The sequence below is a fragment of the Nematolebias whitei genome, chromosome 5 (genome assembly GCF_014905685.2).
Source record: "Nematolebias whitei isolate Nwh7 chromosome 5, NemWhi1, whole genome shotgun sequence".
In the NCBI taxonomy this organism is placed as follows: Eukaryota; Metazoa; Chordata; class Actinopteri; order Cyprinodontiformes; family Rivulidae; genus Nematolebias; species Nematolebias whitei.
In genome coordinates, this window is record NC_056502.1 from 5,460,552 (window position 1) to 5,480,228 (window position 19,677).

General features: G+C 39.2%; 2 protein-coding genes across 2 annotated transcripts; both read left to right on the forward strand.

Moving 5' to 3' along the window:
• The first annotated feature begins 962 nt into the window (after positions 1–962).
• LOC119409825 (transmembrane protein 176B) lies at positions 963–10,277 on the forward strand. Its single transcript, XM_037676727.1, has 7 exons — positions 963–1,090; positions 4,271–4,458; positions 4,727–4,840; positions 5,768–5,824; positions 6,537–6,740; positions 8,635–8,757; positions 9,782–10,277. Exons 2-7 carry the CDS (start codon positions 4,282–4,284, stop codon positions 9,845–9,847), a joined length of 741 nt encoding a protein of 246 aa, XP_037532655.1. The 5' UTR covers positions 963–1,090; positions 4,271–4,281; the 3' UTR covers positions 9,848–10,277.
• A 960-nt stretch (positions 10,278–11,237) lies between these two features.
• Positions 11,238–19,210, forward strand: LOC119409626. Its single transcript, XM_037676526.1, has 7 exons — positions 11,238–11,330; positions 11,415–11,525; positions 13,442–13,498; positions 13,574–13,744; positions 13,828–13,974; positions 18,046–18,156; positions 19,025–19,210. The coding sequence occupies exons 1-7, from the start codon at positions 11,238–11,240 to the stop codon at positions 19,208–19,210; spliced, it is 876 nt and encodes a 291-aa protein (XP_037532454.1).
• The last annotated feature ends 467 nt before the right edge of the window (positions 19,211–19,677 follow it).

Genomic DNA, 19,677 nt, shown 5'->3' on the forward strand with positions numbered 1-19,677 from the left:
GTTCATTCTGTGGGTTCTTAACGTAGAGTTTTGATTGATTTGATCGTTTTTAGGCTTTTAGATGATCAAATTTCCACTCAAAATAGCTTTTATTGAAATCATACAAAGATCAATCTAATATGAAACACACAGAACGTGTGAGTGTGTGTGTGCAAAAGCATCAAGCAGGTGGGTGGTGCGAACAAATAACGGTTAATAAAGCAAATTTATGCAATTATAGAGTGATCAAAATAAAAAAATGACAGCATTATTGTCATGGCAGGACTGACACAAAAGGAATGCAGATTAAAAAAAACATACAAATGAAAACTTTATTTAATTTGAACAAGTTAAAGCTTTATTCCAGAGGAACTTAGCTTAGAGTCTGAACACCTAACACTCCTGTGAGGACAACGTTCGTCTCAGAAACGGCTGTTTTGTCTACGTCTGCCTCAGAGATTACTAATAAATACGACTGTCAGGACATTCCACACCACAAGACGGTTTAAACCGCGTGAAACTAGATTTATCTATAGAAACTCTCTCCAGCTGTCAGTTCTTCAGTCTTCTGTTTAATTATAAAGTAACTCACTCACAACAGGAATAAAAAAAAAAGATATTGCACAACAAGGGAAGGCACCTCCATGAAACAAACCAGGAAGTGAAGCTGGAAAAATAGAGAACAATGAACTCGAAACAAGAACTTCACTGAAAAATCCACGAAAACCCAGACTAAGAACAGAATATGACGTTAATTCATTTAAAACCTAAACACTAACAAAACCCACAAAGTGTGATGCTAAATCCTAATAAAAGGCTAAAATCTTCCCGTGACTGATTTATTTCTTCTTCGTTGACATTTCCCCCTCCCTGCTTGTTATCTTGAATAGGTTTGTGCTGTAAAATGGCAGTTTTTCTGTGTGGAGAGTTGATTCAGCACAGGGTTAAGTTCCTGTAACAGAGTCTGAGAGAGAGGAGGAACTTCTGGGAACAGGCTTGAAACACCCACACTCCTCTGCCGTTGACACAAACAAGATCTGCTCAGCAAACAGAAGATTAACTTCTCTCTTGGTGTCTTTGTGTCGATCAGATTTCACTTGGACCCCAGCAGGTCAGTCTTTATCTCTGATTCTGTTTAACGTTACATATCTGGCTGTGTTTGCCTGCTCAAGTAAACTCATGACGTTTGTTTGACGAATCTAGAAAGTTCAAAGACGTTGCAGGATGTTGGCCTTTTTAAAATACTCTGTATATCAACTGATTATTTTGAGCTCATTTTCTTGAGACCCAAGGTCAAAAGTTTTTTTAAATATTAAAGTAGACATGCATTTTTGAAGTGTATTCATCCAGCGAGGATTGTTTTTGTCACAGCACAAGCGGCAGCGGAAACTTTAAACTCTGAGGTTTTACCCTTCACTCTAAAGTTGGCAGGTACAATATGCATCTTACCGTTTTGTACCCCAAAAATGTCAGTGTCTTTGTTTCATAGTTGGGGTTAGAGCTGGTGGACAGAACTGGGTTAAATGTCTCAGGTTCACATTACGAGTCAGAGAACAACTGGGGAGTTGGCAAATATCTATAAAAGTAAACAAAAGCGTTAAAAACAAATAACCATAAACACAGAGTTCATGATGTAAGAATTAGATATTTTATAGGTTTACACTTAAGGAAAAATGTTAACGTTACAAGAATAGTACAAAAATGTTATAAAATGTGAACTCGTAGTCCTCAGAGGACATGCTCCATATGTTTTGTATTTCTGTCCTGCTTCGGTGTCGTTTTCCCACAGAAGGTTTACAACAGAGGGTAATCCATATATTTTGGGTGCATTCGTATAAAATAAATTCCCAGTGGTCATTGCTTACATTTATGATCAGAATAATTATTGACATGTTTAAAATATGTTCCACAGCAGAGTTAAAAGTGTCAGGAATAAGCAACCGAACCTGCCTTTGTGCTTCACTTCTTGTACTTAACAAACTTCTAGCTTCTGATTGGTTGGATCAGGTCATGTGAGGTCAAGACCAGGAATCTAAAAAAGTTAAATCTGGTCCTCTGGCCATGTCCAGAGGACCAGATTTAACTTTTTTAGATTTTTCTACCTGGATTATTGAGCATGCATCAGGATATTTCAAGACCAGGAAGTGTTGTGAAGTATCTAAACAGTGGCGCTCGGTTATTAATAGAATTACCTGTTTGCATCCTGCTCATATTTAAATCTGGAGTGATCGAATCACCACTCAACGAATCCTCACGCTACAACCACATTTTAGAACATCCTGTGGAACACGGAAGTTCTATTTTGAAAAGGCTGGAGCGCTTCTGTAAACGGAGCGCGCAAAAGTCACGGATGGAACCGGGAATCTGTCAAAAGTGACAACAGGGCCAAGTAAAACATGAATATTTGCAGTTTCTATACTTTTTTTTTTTAACGTAAATAAAGTATAAAGCAACAACAAACTGTTTCCTGCTTAGCTCTGACGTTGGCTTCCGGCTAGGCAGCGGCCATTTTGAGGGACTAACTCGTAAGTATGGTTGAAAATGCCTAAAGTTTCATATCAGCTATAATATATATTTTAAGTAAACATTATTTATAAGGGGTTATCTACAACTATGTCTTGTGATTGCTTTTATCAACTTCATCCAGATGTTAAGGCCAGGTTTGTGCAAAAATTCGAGTTTTTTGAAAATGGTGGTGATGCAGATGGCAAAACCCAAATAAAATAGAGTACAAATATTAAAATGAAGCACCAGATTAGATATATTATTGTTTAAACGTAAAATAAATTAGTTAAAGTACGATAAAACACTAAGAACTTTTCTAAAACACAAATGGAGTGTAAGCCTGGATAAATTTGACCTGACTTTAATATAAATAAAATACATTTTGTGACCCAGCCAGCAGTAAAATGCCTTTCACATCATATGTACAGAGCTACAACAGTTTTTAAACATGGCTGAGCCTGGAAAATATAATTAATATATTTCAACAATTTAACATCCATGACACATGGAACACTATTGTTTGTGCGTGTGTGCGTGCGTGTATGCACACACAACTTTATTTATAAAGCACCGACTTAAAAACGACACTGTTGGCCAAAGTGCTGTAAATAAAAACACAAACGCAAGCATGAAATCTATCAAATCAATTGAAACCGTAAAAGTAATGAACTGTTAAAATCATATAAACAGCAAACAATAAAAACAATCAAAAATAATTAATTACAAACAGTAAAACCAACATTTCAATCTGAGATAATAGTTAATTAATTAATTTATTTGTTTATTTATTTTTTTGGCTGCTCCCATCTTCAGGGGTGGCCACAGTGAAGTAACTCACATGAAGATTGGCAGTTATTTTTACACCAGATGTCCTTCCTGACGCACCACAAGCCACCGAGCTACCACAGCCCTCTGTGTGGAGCAGAGAGTTGACATCTAGGGAGCCCAGGGAAGCAAATGATGGGGGTTGGGGGCCTTGCTCAAGGGCTCAGAGTGGGGCAAAGGAGAGTGGAGACAGGTGTGGTTGTTTCACCTTTCCCACCCACATTTTGATGTTGTCTGTCTGGGGAATTTGACCGGCGACCTTTTGATCACGGGCCCATGTTCCCTAACCGCTGCCCCACCACTCTCAGAACATAATATTTTCTTAATACGAGTGAATTACATGAAATATTTGCCTGCAATGAAGGAGAGCCGACATTAAAATCTTCACATTGTCCTTAGAAAGAAGACCAGTGCAGCTTTAGTAACAGGTTGTACATCCTGCAGGCGTTTATGTCCTCCTTCCTCCTCTCTGGATGCTTTTAGGCAGATAGAAAAAATAGAAACTAAGAGTTTGTTTACCATTTTCACCTTTAGTTGAATTCCTGTTGTCAAAGGAGCAAGTTGTTCCCCATTGAAGTCGTTTTGTACTGCTTGAGATTACTTTGTTGACGACTTAAGTCCCTCAAAATGGCCACATGAGGATCAGGTAAACAGCCAGATCTGTAAAGTGGCTTGTTTTGGTTTATGAGTCATGTTCATGTTTTATTGGTATGCTTTTTTATTTCCCCCCCAAACCAACCAAGCATAGGAGTTGTAAGAAATGTTAGAAGGAAGTAACTTTTGCTCATCGGTGAAGTTAGATAGATCGGGGCTCATCTGGAGCCAGCCGAATCCTTCGGCTCCATCCCTGGATCCACCTGTGTGATGCGCAAAGTTTGGGTTCTGACAATTTTGTACAGCTGCGACTTTAATCAAATCCAACACGTTTAAACTCTTTAAATACTCTGTTGTCCGCTTCCAGCAGCAGGAAGGATGTCTGTGACTATGAGCAAGGTAGACGGCATCACCGTGTTCACGCTGACCACGGACACGAAAAGTCGCTGGCCTCCTCTGTGTCAGGTTCTGAAGAGCCTTTGCTACAGCCCAGTGTGCTGCTCGGTGTCTCAGCACCTGAGGAGGATCCAAAGAACTACTCTGTCTGTACTCGGGGTGAGAAACGACCATTAGTTTCATTCTAACATGCTCTGTTGTTTTTATTTGTGATTAAAATCTCCGTATTTATGATGGACGCTAAAAGTAAATCGTGCCTGTGTTCATAACATTATAGTCACATTTTAATAAAAATCTATTTTTGATTCGTCTTAGTGTTTCCTGTTTGAAGCTGTTTCGTTCTATAAATAAAGATCTGTAACTTTGACATTCAGCACAGTTTGACAGTAACAGCACAGATGTTTGAGCAGATGTTTCTCTTTCCCAGGCTCTGCAGATCATCATCGGGCTGCTCAACATCGGCCTCGGCGTCATCCTCCACCTGACTTATTCAACATATAGCATCTACGGGATTGGGCTTCCTTATTGGCTGGGAGCACTGGTAAGTAACCATGAACACTATAAAATACACAAAGTGGATGAAAAACATTATTTTCAATTGTGATAAAATTTTAAACAATTTTGTTTGATTGTTTGTTTAATTGATTAGTTGAAGAACAAATGGCCTGGAGAGTTAGAAGTGTCAAACAGGCTGTTGAAATACATATAATGTGATTAGATGGTCTCTTTGGTACGCCCCTCCTCCATTGCCGGCCCTCTTCCTTGTTGACAGTCTTGTCAAACTGGTTGAAAACAACAGTCACCAGCAGAACTGGTTTGTTCCACTTTGGAGTAAGCTGTTGGGAGAAGAATCAGTTTTGTTGTGCGTTTCCTCGACTGATGAAGCCTTCTGGATCGAATGTGAAAAAAAGAAACTGTCAGATGACCTGACTGAAAAATGTTGGATCTTATACCTGGATTATTGAGCATGGACTTTGTTGTTTTCAACCAGTTTGACAAGACTGTCAACAAGGAAGATGGCCGACAATGGAGGAGGGGGCGTACCAAAGAGACCATCTAATCACAAGCAGAACTGGTTTGTTCCACTTTGGAGTAAACTGTTGGGAGAAGAATCAGTTTTATTGTGTTTCCTTGACTGATGAAGCCTTCTGGATCAAAGGCGAAACGTTTCAGCACAAAAAAAGAAACTGTCCAGATGACCTGACTGAAAAATGTTGGATCCTGGTATATAGTTCAGTTTGGGATATTAGCTTTTTGTTGGGCCAAAGAAAAGTTGAAAATGGGCCCTTTTCAGCCCGCCGACCTCTTGTTGAATGGGACTGCATTAAATCATCATCAACAACATTTAAAAACCCCAAACTGCTCACAGGGTAGCAGCTAATTTTAAACTGTTTCATAACGTTTATAAAAATGTATTTAGTGTTTGTGTTCAATAATAAAATTGACTATAGTTTCCTCTTTTGTTTAGTTCATTGTGTTTGGCATCACGTGCATTTTGTCTGAGAGGTATCCAAGCCCATGCATGGTGAGTTAAACTTTATAACTTTATTTAATGCAGAAAGTTGGGAAATTTAAATCTGTGGTCATAAACAAGGTTTTCCATGTGTGTTTTATATGAAACATCAGAATATAGTTAATATTTTGACCATTCACCCAACCTTTTTATTGTTTAGATTTTTTTTCATTCAACCTTTATTTAGACAGATTAATGACATTGAGCCTCGGGGACTCGTTTACAAGTGAAACCTGTTTAGACAGACAAAAAATTAATGAGAATGTATAGGATTTGGAGGCAAAAATAAATAAATCCTAACGGACTCTCATTCCTTGGCCGAGAACAGATAGCCTGAAATTGAAAAAAACATCACGCACATAGTGACACAGACATTCTGCAGGGGAGGGGAGACGACAAGGGCGGTGAGCGTGTCCAAGGACACTCCAGCGGCGCTGTAGGAGTTCTGATAAGAATAGTATGATCAGCCAGTTCCATCTGGTGAGACCCGTAAACACTCTCAAGGGTGCCAAGGTCGACCAGGGACAGCGCCAGAGAGAATCCAAGAGTCCTGAAATGATGACACAGTGTTTATTCAGCCGGGTCCCTCTGATAGGTCCACAGACTTTCTCAAATGTGGAATAGGAACCAGTTGTTGTTTTAACATACTTTGTGTTTCTTATTTTGTTTGTTTCTTGTGATGGTTTGTTTGCTTGCACATAAAGAGACTAACTTTATCTTTCAGGTCATCTTCAACGTGATTCTGAATTTGGCTGGAGAGGCCTTTGCCATCACGGCCATTGTTTTATACAGCATCAGTGTTGCAAATATAAATCTGTGGTGGTATGATTGTGACAATAGGAGCTACTGGTCTTATACAACGCCAAGTCCATCTCGTGAAGACGAGTACTTTAGGGAGAAATGCTTGGCTGCCAAAAACCTGATTATGGTAAGATTCCAAAAGTCAGAACGTTTCAGCTCTTTCACAGGAACGGTTTAAAAGCTCCACTAAATGTCATTCAGCTTCAGATTTTGTGTCATCTTCTAAAAAGTATAGATTTTTCATGTTTGATTGAATCTTTTGATTCAAACTAAGCGTAGCCGAATTAATTTAGCTGAGTAATTTTATAATGTTGGTGCATCAAAGCAGTAATTCAAAACTGCCTTTTCTCACCAAAATTCTGGAGCAGTTAGTGGCTGGGCAGATGACTACTTTCTTGCAAAATAATAATATTCTTGATCAGTTTCAATCTGGTTTCCGCAAGATGCACTCCCCCGAAACTGCCTTATTAAAAGTCTCCAATGACATATTGATGGCTGCAGACTCTGGTCAGGGCAGTGTTTTGATTTTTTTGGATCTGTCATCAGCTTTTGACACAGTCGACCACAAAATTATGATACATCGACTGCAACATGAGATGGGATTTTCTGGAACTGTTCTTAAGTGGTTTTCCTCTTATCTGAGCAACAGAACCTTTTCAATGTTTGTTAATAACATACAGTCTAAGACCACTCCATTACTGAATGGTGTTCCTCAGGGTTCAGTGTTGGGTCCTATTCTGTTCCTTCTATACATCACCCCCCTGGGAAAGATTATCAGTAGCTTCAGAAATGTGTCTTACCATCTCTATGCTGATGATATTCAACTGTACTGTTCCTTTTATGACTCAGAATTACACAAGTTAGCTGAATTAGTAAACTGTGTTTCCCATATTAAGGCGTGGTTAGCTAACAACTGCCTTCAGTTAAATTCTAACAAGACGGAAACCCTGATCATTCCCCCTGAACAGAAAGTTACTTGGATCAAACAACACCTCGGTTCTCTGGGCTCCTCTTCTCAGCCGAACCTCAGAAACCTCGGTGTTCTGTTCGACCAGTCCATGTCTTTGGACAAACATTCAAAGCTTCTGGTAAAAAACTGCTTTTATCATCTGAGATACATTTCTAAACTGAGGGCAATGTTATCCAGATCTGACCTGGAGATGATTATTCATGCTTTTATTTCTTCTCGTTTAGATTATTGTAATTCCCTTTTTACTTGTTTTAACAAAACTGCCGTCGCTCGTCTCCAGTTGGTCCAGAACGCTGCTGCAAGGCTTTTAACAGGAACTAACAGAAGGGCTCACATTACACCAGTTTTATCTTCTCTTCATTGGCTGCCTGTTGAATTTAGAATTAATTTTAAAATCTTAGTTTTGACTTTTAGAGCTTTAAATGGACAGGCCCCCCAGTACATCACTGAAATGTTGATTCCTTATTCTCCCTTCGGTCTTCAGCGCTGAACCTTCTTAAGGTTCCTAAGACCCGGTTTAAAACTCGGGGTGACCTGTCCTTTCAGGCTGTAGCCCCCGCCTGTGGAATGCCCTGCCCCTGTCTCTCCGTGTGAACGTCTCTGTTGATTCTTTTAAAACGCAGCTTAAGACATTTTTATTTCGACAACTTTTAGTTAAATGTTTTACTGTTTTTACCAGCTGTTTTTACTGTTTTTATTAATGAGCTGTTATTTTTTGTTTTATTTTAAGCCTTTATTTCTTTATTGTTGTACAGCACTTTGTGATTGTATCTATGATAAGTGCTATATAAATAAAGTTTACTTACTTACTTGTATTAGTTAACAACCAGTAAAAGTTTTAAAACCTTAATGTTGGATTTAGTGACGCCTAGTGGCACAAGGTGCGAACTGCAACCAATTGAATACTTTTTATGCTTGTAGGAATTTCTTAGATTCATTACAGAAAACAATGTGATTCTGAGACATGATAAATAATGTTTGGTTTTACAGTTAAAGGTGTAACTGTTTTTTGTTGTTGTTGTTTTTGTTTGTTTGTTTGTTTTCCTGACAGATGCTCCTGAGAAGCATCTATGGTGTGCTGATTGTTTTGTCCACCCTGGAGCTCTGCGTTGTGATCAGCTCTGTTGTCTTGGGGATCAAAGCTCTAAAGAGCTCTGGCAAGGAACAAAACAAGGTAAAGCCTGGAGAAACGTATCTGCTGCCTGTTAAAAACCCACGCCCTGTACAAACGGGAACAACGTTTTATAGAAACACAAAATGTTTTAAATGTTTCAGCCATGCAGTCACATGAACACGATGTGTTAAGACCCACAAAACTTTATGTTTTGAAACTGGGTTCAAGAGTGAACAAGTCTCAAAATGATATCTCTACGTTTTCGTGTGAACAATCTTTTGAAAACAGCGATGTTATAGTCCCACCTCTGGCAGACGTAACAACAGATTGCACGCTTGTGTTGCAGATGCCCGTTGCCAGGGCTTAATTTGTAACCCGATCAATGCCGGAATGTAAATAGTGGGTGGGCCAGCTTCAGCTTCAGCTGAATGTGAACTCGCACAAAGATTCTCCTGTTGATATCCGGCGGTGTTGTCGAATAAAGAACTGACTGTGGACCGTTTTGAGCTGTTGGGTAAAGATCCTTCCCCACTGGGTGCTAGTTGAGCTATAGCTATGCCTTACCTAACTGCCAGCTTCCGATTAGCCCTGGAAAGGATGCTACTGTCAATTAGTGGTCATAATAAATAACTACTTCTGTATCAACAGTAGGATCAGAACTTTCATGCAAACTTGATCAAAATAAGGAAGACGGTGTCAAACCACCCGTTTTGAAATATAAAGTTAAAAGCTTAGAATAACATTGGAGTTGATTTTCTGAAGATTATTTATCACTCGTAAAAAATCCTCAGGGAAATCCGTCAAAACACTCACAAAAAAAAACAGAAATCTTTGCTCTGATGGAAGCTGCACGTCTCGGTGAGGACAGAAACTCAGCCAATGACCGCTCTGAGCACAGATCAAGCTTTGCACAAACTTACAAGAAGTGCGCACTAAAGGTTTCAGGAGAAAATCAAAGTTCCAAAGAAGTTCCTACTGTAGAAATCCAGTTTGTCCATGTTTAAACCTGCCTCTCGTGATATCTGATGTTCGTCTTTCATTTTATGCTGGCGTTGTTCTTGCTCTCATGATGTTTGTCCTTTAGAGCTCCTGTGACCCGGAACAGTTCAAAGCACTGCTGGATGATGTCGCCACCAACTCTGCAGACTAAACATCTTCCACTCACCGTAAACTGTTCCTGCACGTTTCTCCCACCGACTGTCGCTTCACTGTCGTATTCATCCGGACAGCTTCCTGCACTTTTAGTTGTTTTCTGCACAGAACTGAAAGTTTCTGTGCACTTTGACTGGGTGGTTTTGATTGTGCCCCGTGAACCTAAAAGGATGACGCGGGTAAAGATGATGGATGTTTAATTGTTAAATCCATTTGGGTAAACGAGGGATGTTTCTCTTACGTTAGTGATGGTTTACAACAATTTGCCATAAAACTCTAAATAAAGGAATTAAAACGTATTTTAGTTAAGTTATGCATTTTTAATCGAACATTCTTCAAGCTACATGTAAAGCAAAGCATCCCCTTAAAGTTTAACAGCTGGTCTTTTTACATTTTGCTGCTCTTGATGTTATTTCGTTCTTTGTGCACGTTGAAGGTGGGATGTATTATTTGACGTTGATTGAATTAAAAATTCATTATTCATTCACTGAATTAAGACTGAATGAATTATATGTCTGTCTTGTTCTGATCCGCTCAAGATAATGTAACAAAACGTCACACGTGACTCATCACTTTTCATCACCGCAGCTCCAAGATCAAGGTCACAATTCAAGGTCAAAGTTAAAACAAGGCCGTTGCTGTAGATTGCTGTTCAAGTTTGTGGACGGGCGATTAATGTGCCGTGTGCAGTACTCTTGTTTTGTTACAGCCATAATAACTGTCAACATATGAAGATTTTGATTTGAATGTTTTGTATACGTGTCCACTAAAATAAAAACACTCACCATTCAATACCAAAAGTCTACAGAGTCCGAGGGAGATGGGGTCAGAGAGGTCAAAGAGAAAAGGTAAAGTTCTACCAAACGACTTCAGAACTGTAAAGACGAGGCTCAACAGAAGAACCGTATTCATTTTTGAATCGAGAAAGTCGAGCACAGAAAGGTTGCTGCTAAGATTTTAAGCATCTGAGCTGCGCTCCAAAATCTCCATAACTGCTGAATTTGCAGGAGTTGCAACCGATATATTTATATTTGCTGTTTTCTAATGAAATTTTTTTCAAAGCCCCGTTCGTTTTGAGTCACAATAACCAATTACCTAGAGGTAAACCTCCAGGTAGAAGACGACGGGTGTAAACCGACCGTGTTCCTGAATCACCGTGGCTCTGATGCGTCTATATTTGCGTTTGATAGATTTGTTGGTCAGAGCTGCTGACTCTGTTTACTCTGCTGCTGCTGAGACTTTAGGACATTCCTGCAGAGCATGCCTCTCCTCCACAAACACCAACCTTACAAAACAAAGTTTCAACCTTCAACCCAAAGAGGAACATTCACCTGAGGCTTCAGGTGCGTGCAGATCCACCTGTCGTTTAAAACAAAGACTGTAGGAGCATGTTTCCACCTCTGAGCCAGATCCTCAAGTCCCTCTGCTGCAGCTCTTCCCATCAGCAGGAGGTCCAGTCCTGTTTGACTGCAGCTGTTGGGGTGAGAGGAGTTAGAGGAGACACGTGTACCTTCCACTCTGCTTTCAGACCATCGTGACTTTGGTTTGATGTTTTGTTTTTGCAGACTGTCCAGATCATGGTGGGTTTGTTTAATATCGGACTTGGGCCGGGAAGAACGAGCACACGCCCCGGGGATTTTAGCAGCCTGGGAGCTGCCTACTGGCTGGGCGCTGTGGTAAAACAAGCATGTTCTGTTTTTCTTCATCCATCGGCTGCTGAGGAGACATCTAGAAGACACTTTCTTTGAGTTTTCTGTGCCATATATGTCTGAACTTATACACAGGTTTATTTAAGTAAACTAAAAACCAAATGACTGTTTGTTATGGGGCGCCATGTGTAAAGTAACACAGTCAAAAATTAACAATATTTGGGTTTATTTAGCCTTTCATAAGAAAAAACAAGTTTTTTTTTCAAAGTCATATTTTCACCATGTTATTAATACATTTATAAATGCCAAAGTTCACTAACTAAATATTTAATTTATAAACTAAATATTTACTTTACAATAATAACTTACAAGCTAAATATTTAGTTCCACACTAAATATTTAATTTACAAACTAAATGTTATATCCAAGCTAAATGTTTAAGTTACAAACTAAATATTTAACTTGCAAGTTAAATATTTAGTTTGTAACTTAAACATTTAGATGTACAATAAATGTTTAATATCCAAGCTAAATATTTATTTTCAAAACTAAACATCTAATTTCTAAAGTAAATATTTATTGTCCAAGCTAAATATTTAATTTCTGAACCAAACATTTAATTTCCAAACTAAACGTTTAATTCCTAAACTAAATGTTTAATTTTTCTAACTAAATATTTATCTCAAAGCTAAATATTTATTTTCCAAACTAAACATTTAATTTTCAAAATAAATACTTAATTTGCTAACAAAATATTTAAGTCGGACATAAATATTTAACTTGCAAGTTGAGTATTTAATTATTTAGCCTGTAAATTAAATATTTAGTTTGGAACTATGACATTTATAAATGTATGAATAACATGGTGAAAATATAACTTTGACAAAAAAAGTTATTTTTTCTTATGAAAGGCTAAATAAACCAAAAATATTGCTTTTAATTTTTGAACGGCACCCCATAGTTTGTGTTTTTAGGTCAAAGGAAACTTTCAAACAAGAAAAGCACTTTTATTGTTACTGATTGCTTTCTTTTTCAGCGAGCAGCATTGTCAAGGGATGTATTTAGACAATATACAAAAACCTAAAGCATAAGAAAGAAGGCTAAAAAAACTATGAGGAAAGATTTGTGACATTGACAGGAAATTACCAAAAATATTCTACAAAATAAATCAAGAGGAAGTACTGCTCAGGGTAAAGGTCAGCTGATTTATAAGCAAAACGTCTGAAGTTGAAAGATTAAATCCAAACAAGAATTTAAAATCCCTGCGGATTATACCAAGAATGTACACTGGCTGTCCTGATGCTCAGTGTATGTTGTTCAGTGTCAGGGGGGCTGTGATCAGTCTTACATCGGGGAAACTAAACAGCCACTGGCCAAAAGGATGGACCAGCACAGAAGATCAACATCATCAGGCCAGGATTCTGTGGGCTACACTCATCTCCAGGCCAGTGGTCACTGTTCAGGGATGAAGATGTGCACATCCTGGACAGAGAGGAACGATGGTTTGAGAGAGGAGTAAAGGAGGCCATCTTTGTGAAAAGAAACCGTCCATCATGAAACAGGGGCGGAGCCTCCGGGTCCAACTGTTCGCCTCTTACAATGCTGTTATTGCTAGAATCACTCAGCTCTCTGTGAATAGCAATCAGGGCGCTAACGATCAATCGTTAGGCTGCTGCTCCTCCTTTATCACGTGAACAGCTAGTTCTGGCTGTCAACAGCAAACTGGCGATGCTATTTATAAGACTGAGTTTGTTGCAGCTCCTCAGACTGACGACGTCTTTTAGATAAAAGACGAAACATTTCGACAAGTTTTTAATTTTATTTATACTTTAATCCGTCCAGAGGACCTGACTTAACATTGTTAGATGTACACTGATTTTTTTTTATTTCCCTAGTTTTTCATTTGATTAACAAGTTTTCTTCCTTTTTTCCCATTCCATTAGTTTATTGTAACTGGAATTATGTCCATCTTGGCAGGCCAGTTCCCGTCTTCGTGCTTGGTGAGTAAAAACATTGTTATTGAAACAGAGCAGCTCTGTAATCTCAGCTGAAACGCACTGACCGTTTCCTCTCAGATGGGCTTCACTGTGTTCATGAACATCGTCGGTGCCATCTTCTCCATCACTGCCATCGCTCTGTACGTCGTCGACCTGGGAGACGCAGATCTGCTCTGGATCTGCGCCCGTCTCCCGTACGATGCTGCTCCTCATGACGACAGCTGCAGAAACGTGGCCCTGTTTGATCAGGTGGGCATTCACAGCGACGCAGCTGCTCAGAGAAACCTCTGGTTTATTTTAAAGTCAATTAATGTTCACGTTGCTTCCACCAGAATTTGCTGACATCCATGGACAAAACTTTGATCACCCTGGCTCTGCTGCTGCTGGTTGTCAGCGTTCGTTTTGCTGTTTTGGGAATCAGATTTCTGGTCGGTGAGATGAAGAAAGACGCGTGGAGCTCCATCATGATGCTCACATCTGTATAAAACACTGAAGGAGGTTAAATTTATGTTTATTAAACAATATTATAGCAGTTCCTGCTGATATGGTGAATTAAATAGTGAGAACAACCTCCTATGATTTTGTATTTTAAGTCAAAAGGCATGAAATATGAAAAATGCAACCTCAGATAAACTCTGCATCATTATTTATTGAACAAAACCTAAACTATTTTTTTTAGAGTTTATCATCTACAATTAGTAGATAGTTTATAAAATGAATGAACTTTGAGTTTACCTTTCATAATCTGATGACCTGTGATGTTTAAAATGTTTTATTGGTATAGACTTTGGTTTTCAACGTTTCATAAATAATATTTGAAATTTTTTTTTTTATTGAGGCTACTCAGTGCAACAATGGGGAAAGGTTTTTTTAATTAGTTTGTAATATTGACAATAAAAAGTTGTACTGCCGTCTTTCACAGCCCTTGAAATCTCAAAATTAAAATTAATAATTCCTCCTCATTTTGTCCTCTGAGTGAAAATTAATGCAGCTCAGTAAATAAAACTCCTTCCTGTCGGGTCAAACTTCAGGACTTTTCGGGTAAGTTCTATAGGCCTGTCACGATAACAAATTTTGCTGGGCCATTAATTGTCTCAAAAATTATTGTAATAAACAAAAATATTGGTTAAAATGTTACAATAATTAGTAATGATTGTAAAATGTTGTGTGTAGTACCTGTTTTGACCACTAGATGCCAGTATAAACTGTTTGGACTGAAGGATATTCAAAAAGCGTTCAACACAAAAACAACTGGACTTTATTTGTAACAGAAGACGTTTCGCTCCTCATCCGAGGAGCTTTCTCAATTCAAAGAGCAGAGAGTGAGAGATTCAGGTTTTAAGGCTGAGTGAGATAAGACACACACACACATGTAGATTGGCAATTAACACCTAAACACCTTAACAGTAGGGGTTTCTTAAAGTCTTTGTTCCTCTAATTCACAGACGAGGTCCCTCTGTTCCCATCAGGTGTGAAAACCGGTTGGGAATCTGTTTTAAAGTTGCATTATAGGTTTTTGAAAGTGGAAATCTGAGGCCTCCTCCTCTGTTAAGAGACGGCTTTTCTCTTTTTACATAAATTGCTTCCTTTACCCCCCCTTTCAAACCATCTGTGTTCTCGGTCCAAAATGTGCACATTCTGGTCCTCAAAAGAGTGTCCCTTATCTGTGAGGTGGAGGTGAACAGCTGAGTCTTGTCCAGAGGAGGTGGCTCTCTTGTGTTGAGTCATGCGTCTGTGAAGAGGCTGTTTAGTTTCTCCAATGTAGAGGTCTGGATAACACTGCAGTAAAATATCTAACTTATTCCACTAATTCTAATCTTTGTGTCGAACAAGTTCTATTTTTTTTTTATCATGCTTTTATGTTGAAGGAATATCTGACAGGAAGTGTTGGTTCTGATTTCTTACTTTTACCTGAACTCCACCAGAGGTAGAGGAACTGAGAACTGCAGACTTGAAGCTCGTAATGTAAGACAAGTGCAGCTTATTTATGTGATAATGACGAAATTACATACAGGTGGCCCAGAGAAGGATCTGAAAAGGAGAATAACTCATTCCAAATGTAATCTGGGTCCAAAAGACCTCTGAAAGATTATTCTTACTTACAGTGTCCTCAGGACTAGTCCACATAATTCAATTCAATTCAACATAGATTAAAAAGACAATTATTAAAAGTTCTCTATCTGAGGAAGCAGCAGATTGTGTTGAATCTTCACTTCGTTATAGTCTCCCATCCTGAGCAAGAACAAAGGAGACAGTGGAAAGGAAAAACTTAACAAGAACAAACCTCCAGCAGAATAAGGCTCAGGATGAGCAGCATCTGCTTCGACCGGCTGGATTTGAGAGGAACAGGAAGGAGGAACAGACGAACACAGAATGAGAGGGCCAGGTGAACTTTCTTAAGACAGAAGCACGTTAAGATAGAAATAATTGCAAGCAGGTAACGTAGAGCAAGTCAAGACCGCAGCAGAGAGAGGAGATGAGGTCAGTTTGTCCTCCAGCAGTCAGCAGCATAACTAAGGGATAAGTGAGGAAACCCAAGCCAACCCTAACTATAGGATTTATCAAGAATGAAAGTCTTAAAACTGGACAATGTGTCAGCCTCATGGACAGAAACTGGAAGTTGGTTCCACAAGAGAGGAGCCTGAGAACTGAAAGATCTTCCTCTCATTCTGCTTTTGGAAACTCTAGGAACCACGAGTAAGCCTGCAGTCTGAGAGCGAAGTGCTCTGCTAGGAAAATGTGCAACAATAAGATCTGCAGCATCAGATGGAGCTAGGTTGTTGAGAAGTAAGATTTTTGAATTCTAACATCGTTTTGGTAAATATTGTTTTATTTTGATAGGGTTTGACAGGAAGTGTGTGTGTTTTATTGGCGTTCATTTCTTTCCTGGCAGATCAAACATCAGGACTCTAAAGCAACTTGTCAGGTAATTTTTGCTGTAAAAACAACTTCATGTTTCATTTATGTGATATTTTGTTTGTTTGTTTGTTTAAGCTCTAAACTCAGACAAACATTTAGTTGTGCTTTTTATTCTGTTGCAGAGTGATTCAAATAGTTTAATTAGTTTAGTTTATCATTTGTTCTACTTTTTGTTGTTTTATTAGAAGTGTATTGAACATTTACAAGTCACATGTATTTGTCTGCTTCATTTGTTAATTTATTTATTTACAAAAAAGTAAACCATAAAGTCGTGGAAGTGAAGGTGGTTCTGGGAATATTAAGCTCCTTCCTGCACATGATAAAACCTGTTTGTGACGACGCTTGGTTTAAAATCGACTCTCGTTCACAGATTATGAACGCTTCAGTTGGCAGTGAAACATTTGTCACTGTTAATAATAATCTGCTCATTATTCGTCTGAAGTATAAGTTTAATGTGTCGATGTGACATTACAGAATAAACAAGTCTAAGTTCATCTGAGAGCATAAAGCAATTTAAAAACATGACGGAAAAATACATTTTGAGGAAATAAACCGTGAATGTAGACATAATTATAAAAGACAGATTTTAAATAAGTCGTTTTAATGCAGGAGGGTTCGGTTCAAGTTCCTCGTTGCTGGGGATGAAAACAACAAACCAGTTTCTGTCAGTTCTGCAGCTCCGTTCATCAGAACCAACTCCGGTCCAAGAAGCTGACGTTCCTGAAAGTGAAGTCAAACCTGTTTCTGTTCAAAGAAACGACGCGCTCTCTTCGAGCCGTCTTCCATGAAGTGATTGACGGTCATTTGAGGCCGTGCCAAACACCTCTCGTTGTTCGGAGGGCTTCAGAAAGTCCCAGTGGTGTTGAAGTTTCACGACACGATGCCTCTCAGTGCCCCCAGTTCAACAAACATTTGTTCACCGGCTCTGGATCTTTAACGTTTATGCATCTTAGATGCCCAAAGGTCTGAAATCTTAATCATTTTTATTTTAACGAGCGCTTGGCAGGAGCTCATTTCGTCCCTGACTCACACCCCCATTTGTCCTCGGAGGGTCCAGGTTAATTCATCCCTCCACCAGATTGTGTTTGTTCAGCTTTGGCCGCTCCATACTTGTATTTTTTGGGATTAAAATAATTGTAACGCTTTAAAACTTTTGGTTATTTGTTTTAAAGCATTCACTGGATGTGCATTTAACCTGATTCAAGATGGCTGCCAACGATAATTGGCCTTATAGCAAACAAAAGTTAGTCATTTGTAGAGAAGATGCACTAAAACATGGCGTGGTAGTAGCTAAGAGTCATCCCCAACGCATATTCAGAGCGACAACGTTAAACTCGTCACAGAAGGCCTCTCGGTACTTTCTTTTAATTAGTGTTTTGTGTGTCGTTTGTTGGCCCTGAAACTTTAAACTGTTTCCTCTGTGCTTACAGATTAAGAGGTGACACGATAAGACCGCCTCACCACCGTGCCGCCCCGTCAGAACCCTGCTGCGGTCCGGCCTGTTGCTCAGAGAACAGAAATATGTGTTACGGTCTCTTTGCTCCTTTGGGGGTGAGAAGAATCGAACATTTCAAACGTTGCCTTGTTGAAGCGCAGCTTGTCGTGACTGAATACGTCCGAATCTTTCGCAGACGCTGCAGATCATGGTGGGCCTGTTCAACATCGGGCTCGGTCCAGGACGGACAAGCATGCATCCTGGAGATGTTACAAATCTGGGAGCTGCCTACTGGCTCGGAGCTGTGGTAAACATTTGAAAACATTTTAGGAATAAACGAGGGACGACGCTGCAGGAGGATATTCACTGGAAGCATCTCACAGCCAAACTCACCAGAACTTATTGATGATCATCTGAAATTAACGTGTAACTTCAGGGTTCTACCACTTAGAGATTAAGTTACGTGTTTGTGCTTCTCAGCTGCATCTTCAACGTGTAACACAGACCTAAATTTACAACATGGCCGCCTCCGTAAACCACTTTATTCATCTGTTCATTCATCCATTAATTCATCCAGCCATTCATCCATCCATCTAATCATCCAGCCATCCATCATTCATTCATTACTCTGTTCATTCATCTATTAATTCATCCATCCATCCATCCATCTAATCATCCAGCCATCCATCATTCATTTATCCATTCATCCATCCATTCATTAATTTGTTCATTCATTCATCTATTCTTTCATACATAATCCATCCAATCATCCATCCATCCAGCCATCCATCATCCATTCATTCATTAGTTTGTTCATTCATTTATCTCTTCATACATTCATTCATTCATCCATCCATTCACCGATCCATTCATTTTTCAATTCATCCTATTATCCATTCATCCATCCATTCATTTTTTCTTTCAATCATTCATCCATACATCCATCCACCATCCATTTATCCATTCATGCATTCATTCATTCATCCATCTAATCTTCTATCCATCCATCCATCATCCATTCATCCATCCATCATCCATTCATCCATCCATCCATCCCTCCATTCATACATTCATCCATTTATCGTTCATCCATTTATCGTTCATCCATCATCCATCCACCCATTTCTCCCCATGTACGTCTGGTTGGGTCATGAAGAGTTCTGGGTCTGCCCCAGGTTCTCCTCCCAGTGGGACACGCCCCAGAACCCTCCAAGGGAGGCCCCATCCTACTCAGCCACCTGACTCACGTCTTCGGGCTCCTTTTGCTGATGAGGAGCAGCGGCTCCACTCTGGACTCCTCCGGAGGATGGAGCTCCTCAAAGACTGAGCCCGGCCACCTTCAGTCCAACAAAGACAACTAATTTCAGCTGGTTAGGGTTAGCTGGTGCCGGTGTCCTCGAAACACAACAGTTGGTTTAAGATCGATAGTTGTGGAGTCAAAGCCTCAGGAAAATATTTCATCAGAGTTTTATTGACTGTTTGATGCATTGAACATTTAATCTCTTCATTATAAAGAGTTAAATAATTATTTTTTATCCGTTTCCTGTTGGAAATGACTCAAAATGGCTGTGTGTATTCTTGGTCTCTAAAAAAACGTGAGATTACCACCGAAGTGTCAGATTAACAATACGTGTTATTGTGTCAGAGATGTCACCTAAAATCTTTATCTCCGCCTAAACTATACTTATTACCAGTGAGAACTCTCTTCAGATCATCAGAGATCAGCCTAGTTCACCCAGGACTCCGTAGAGCAACACCTGAGGAGTAAGAATACAAATGTAGACGCTAAAAATTGTATTTTAATTTCTCTTGTCAGATCATTGCTGTT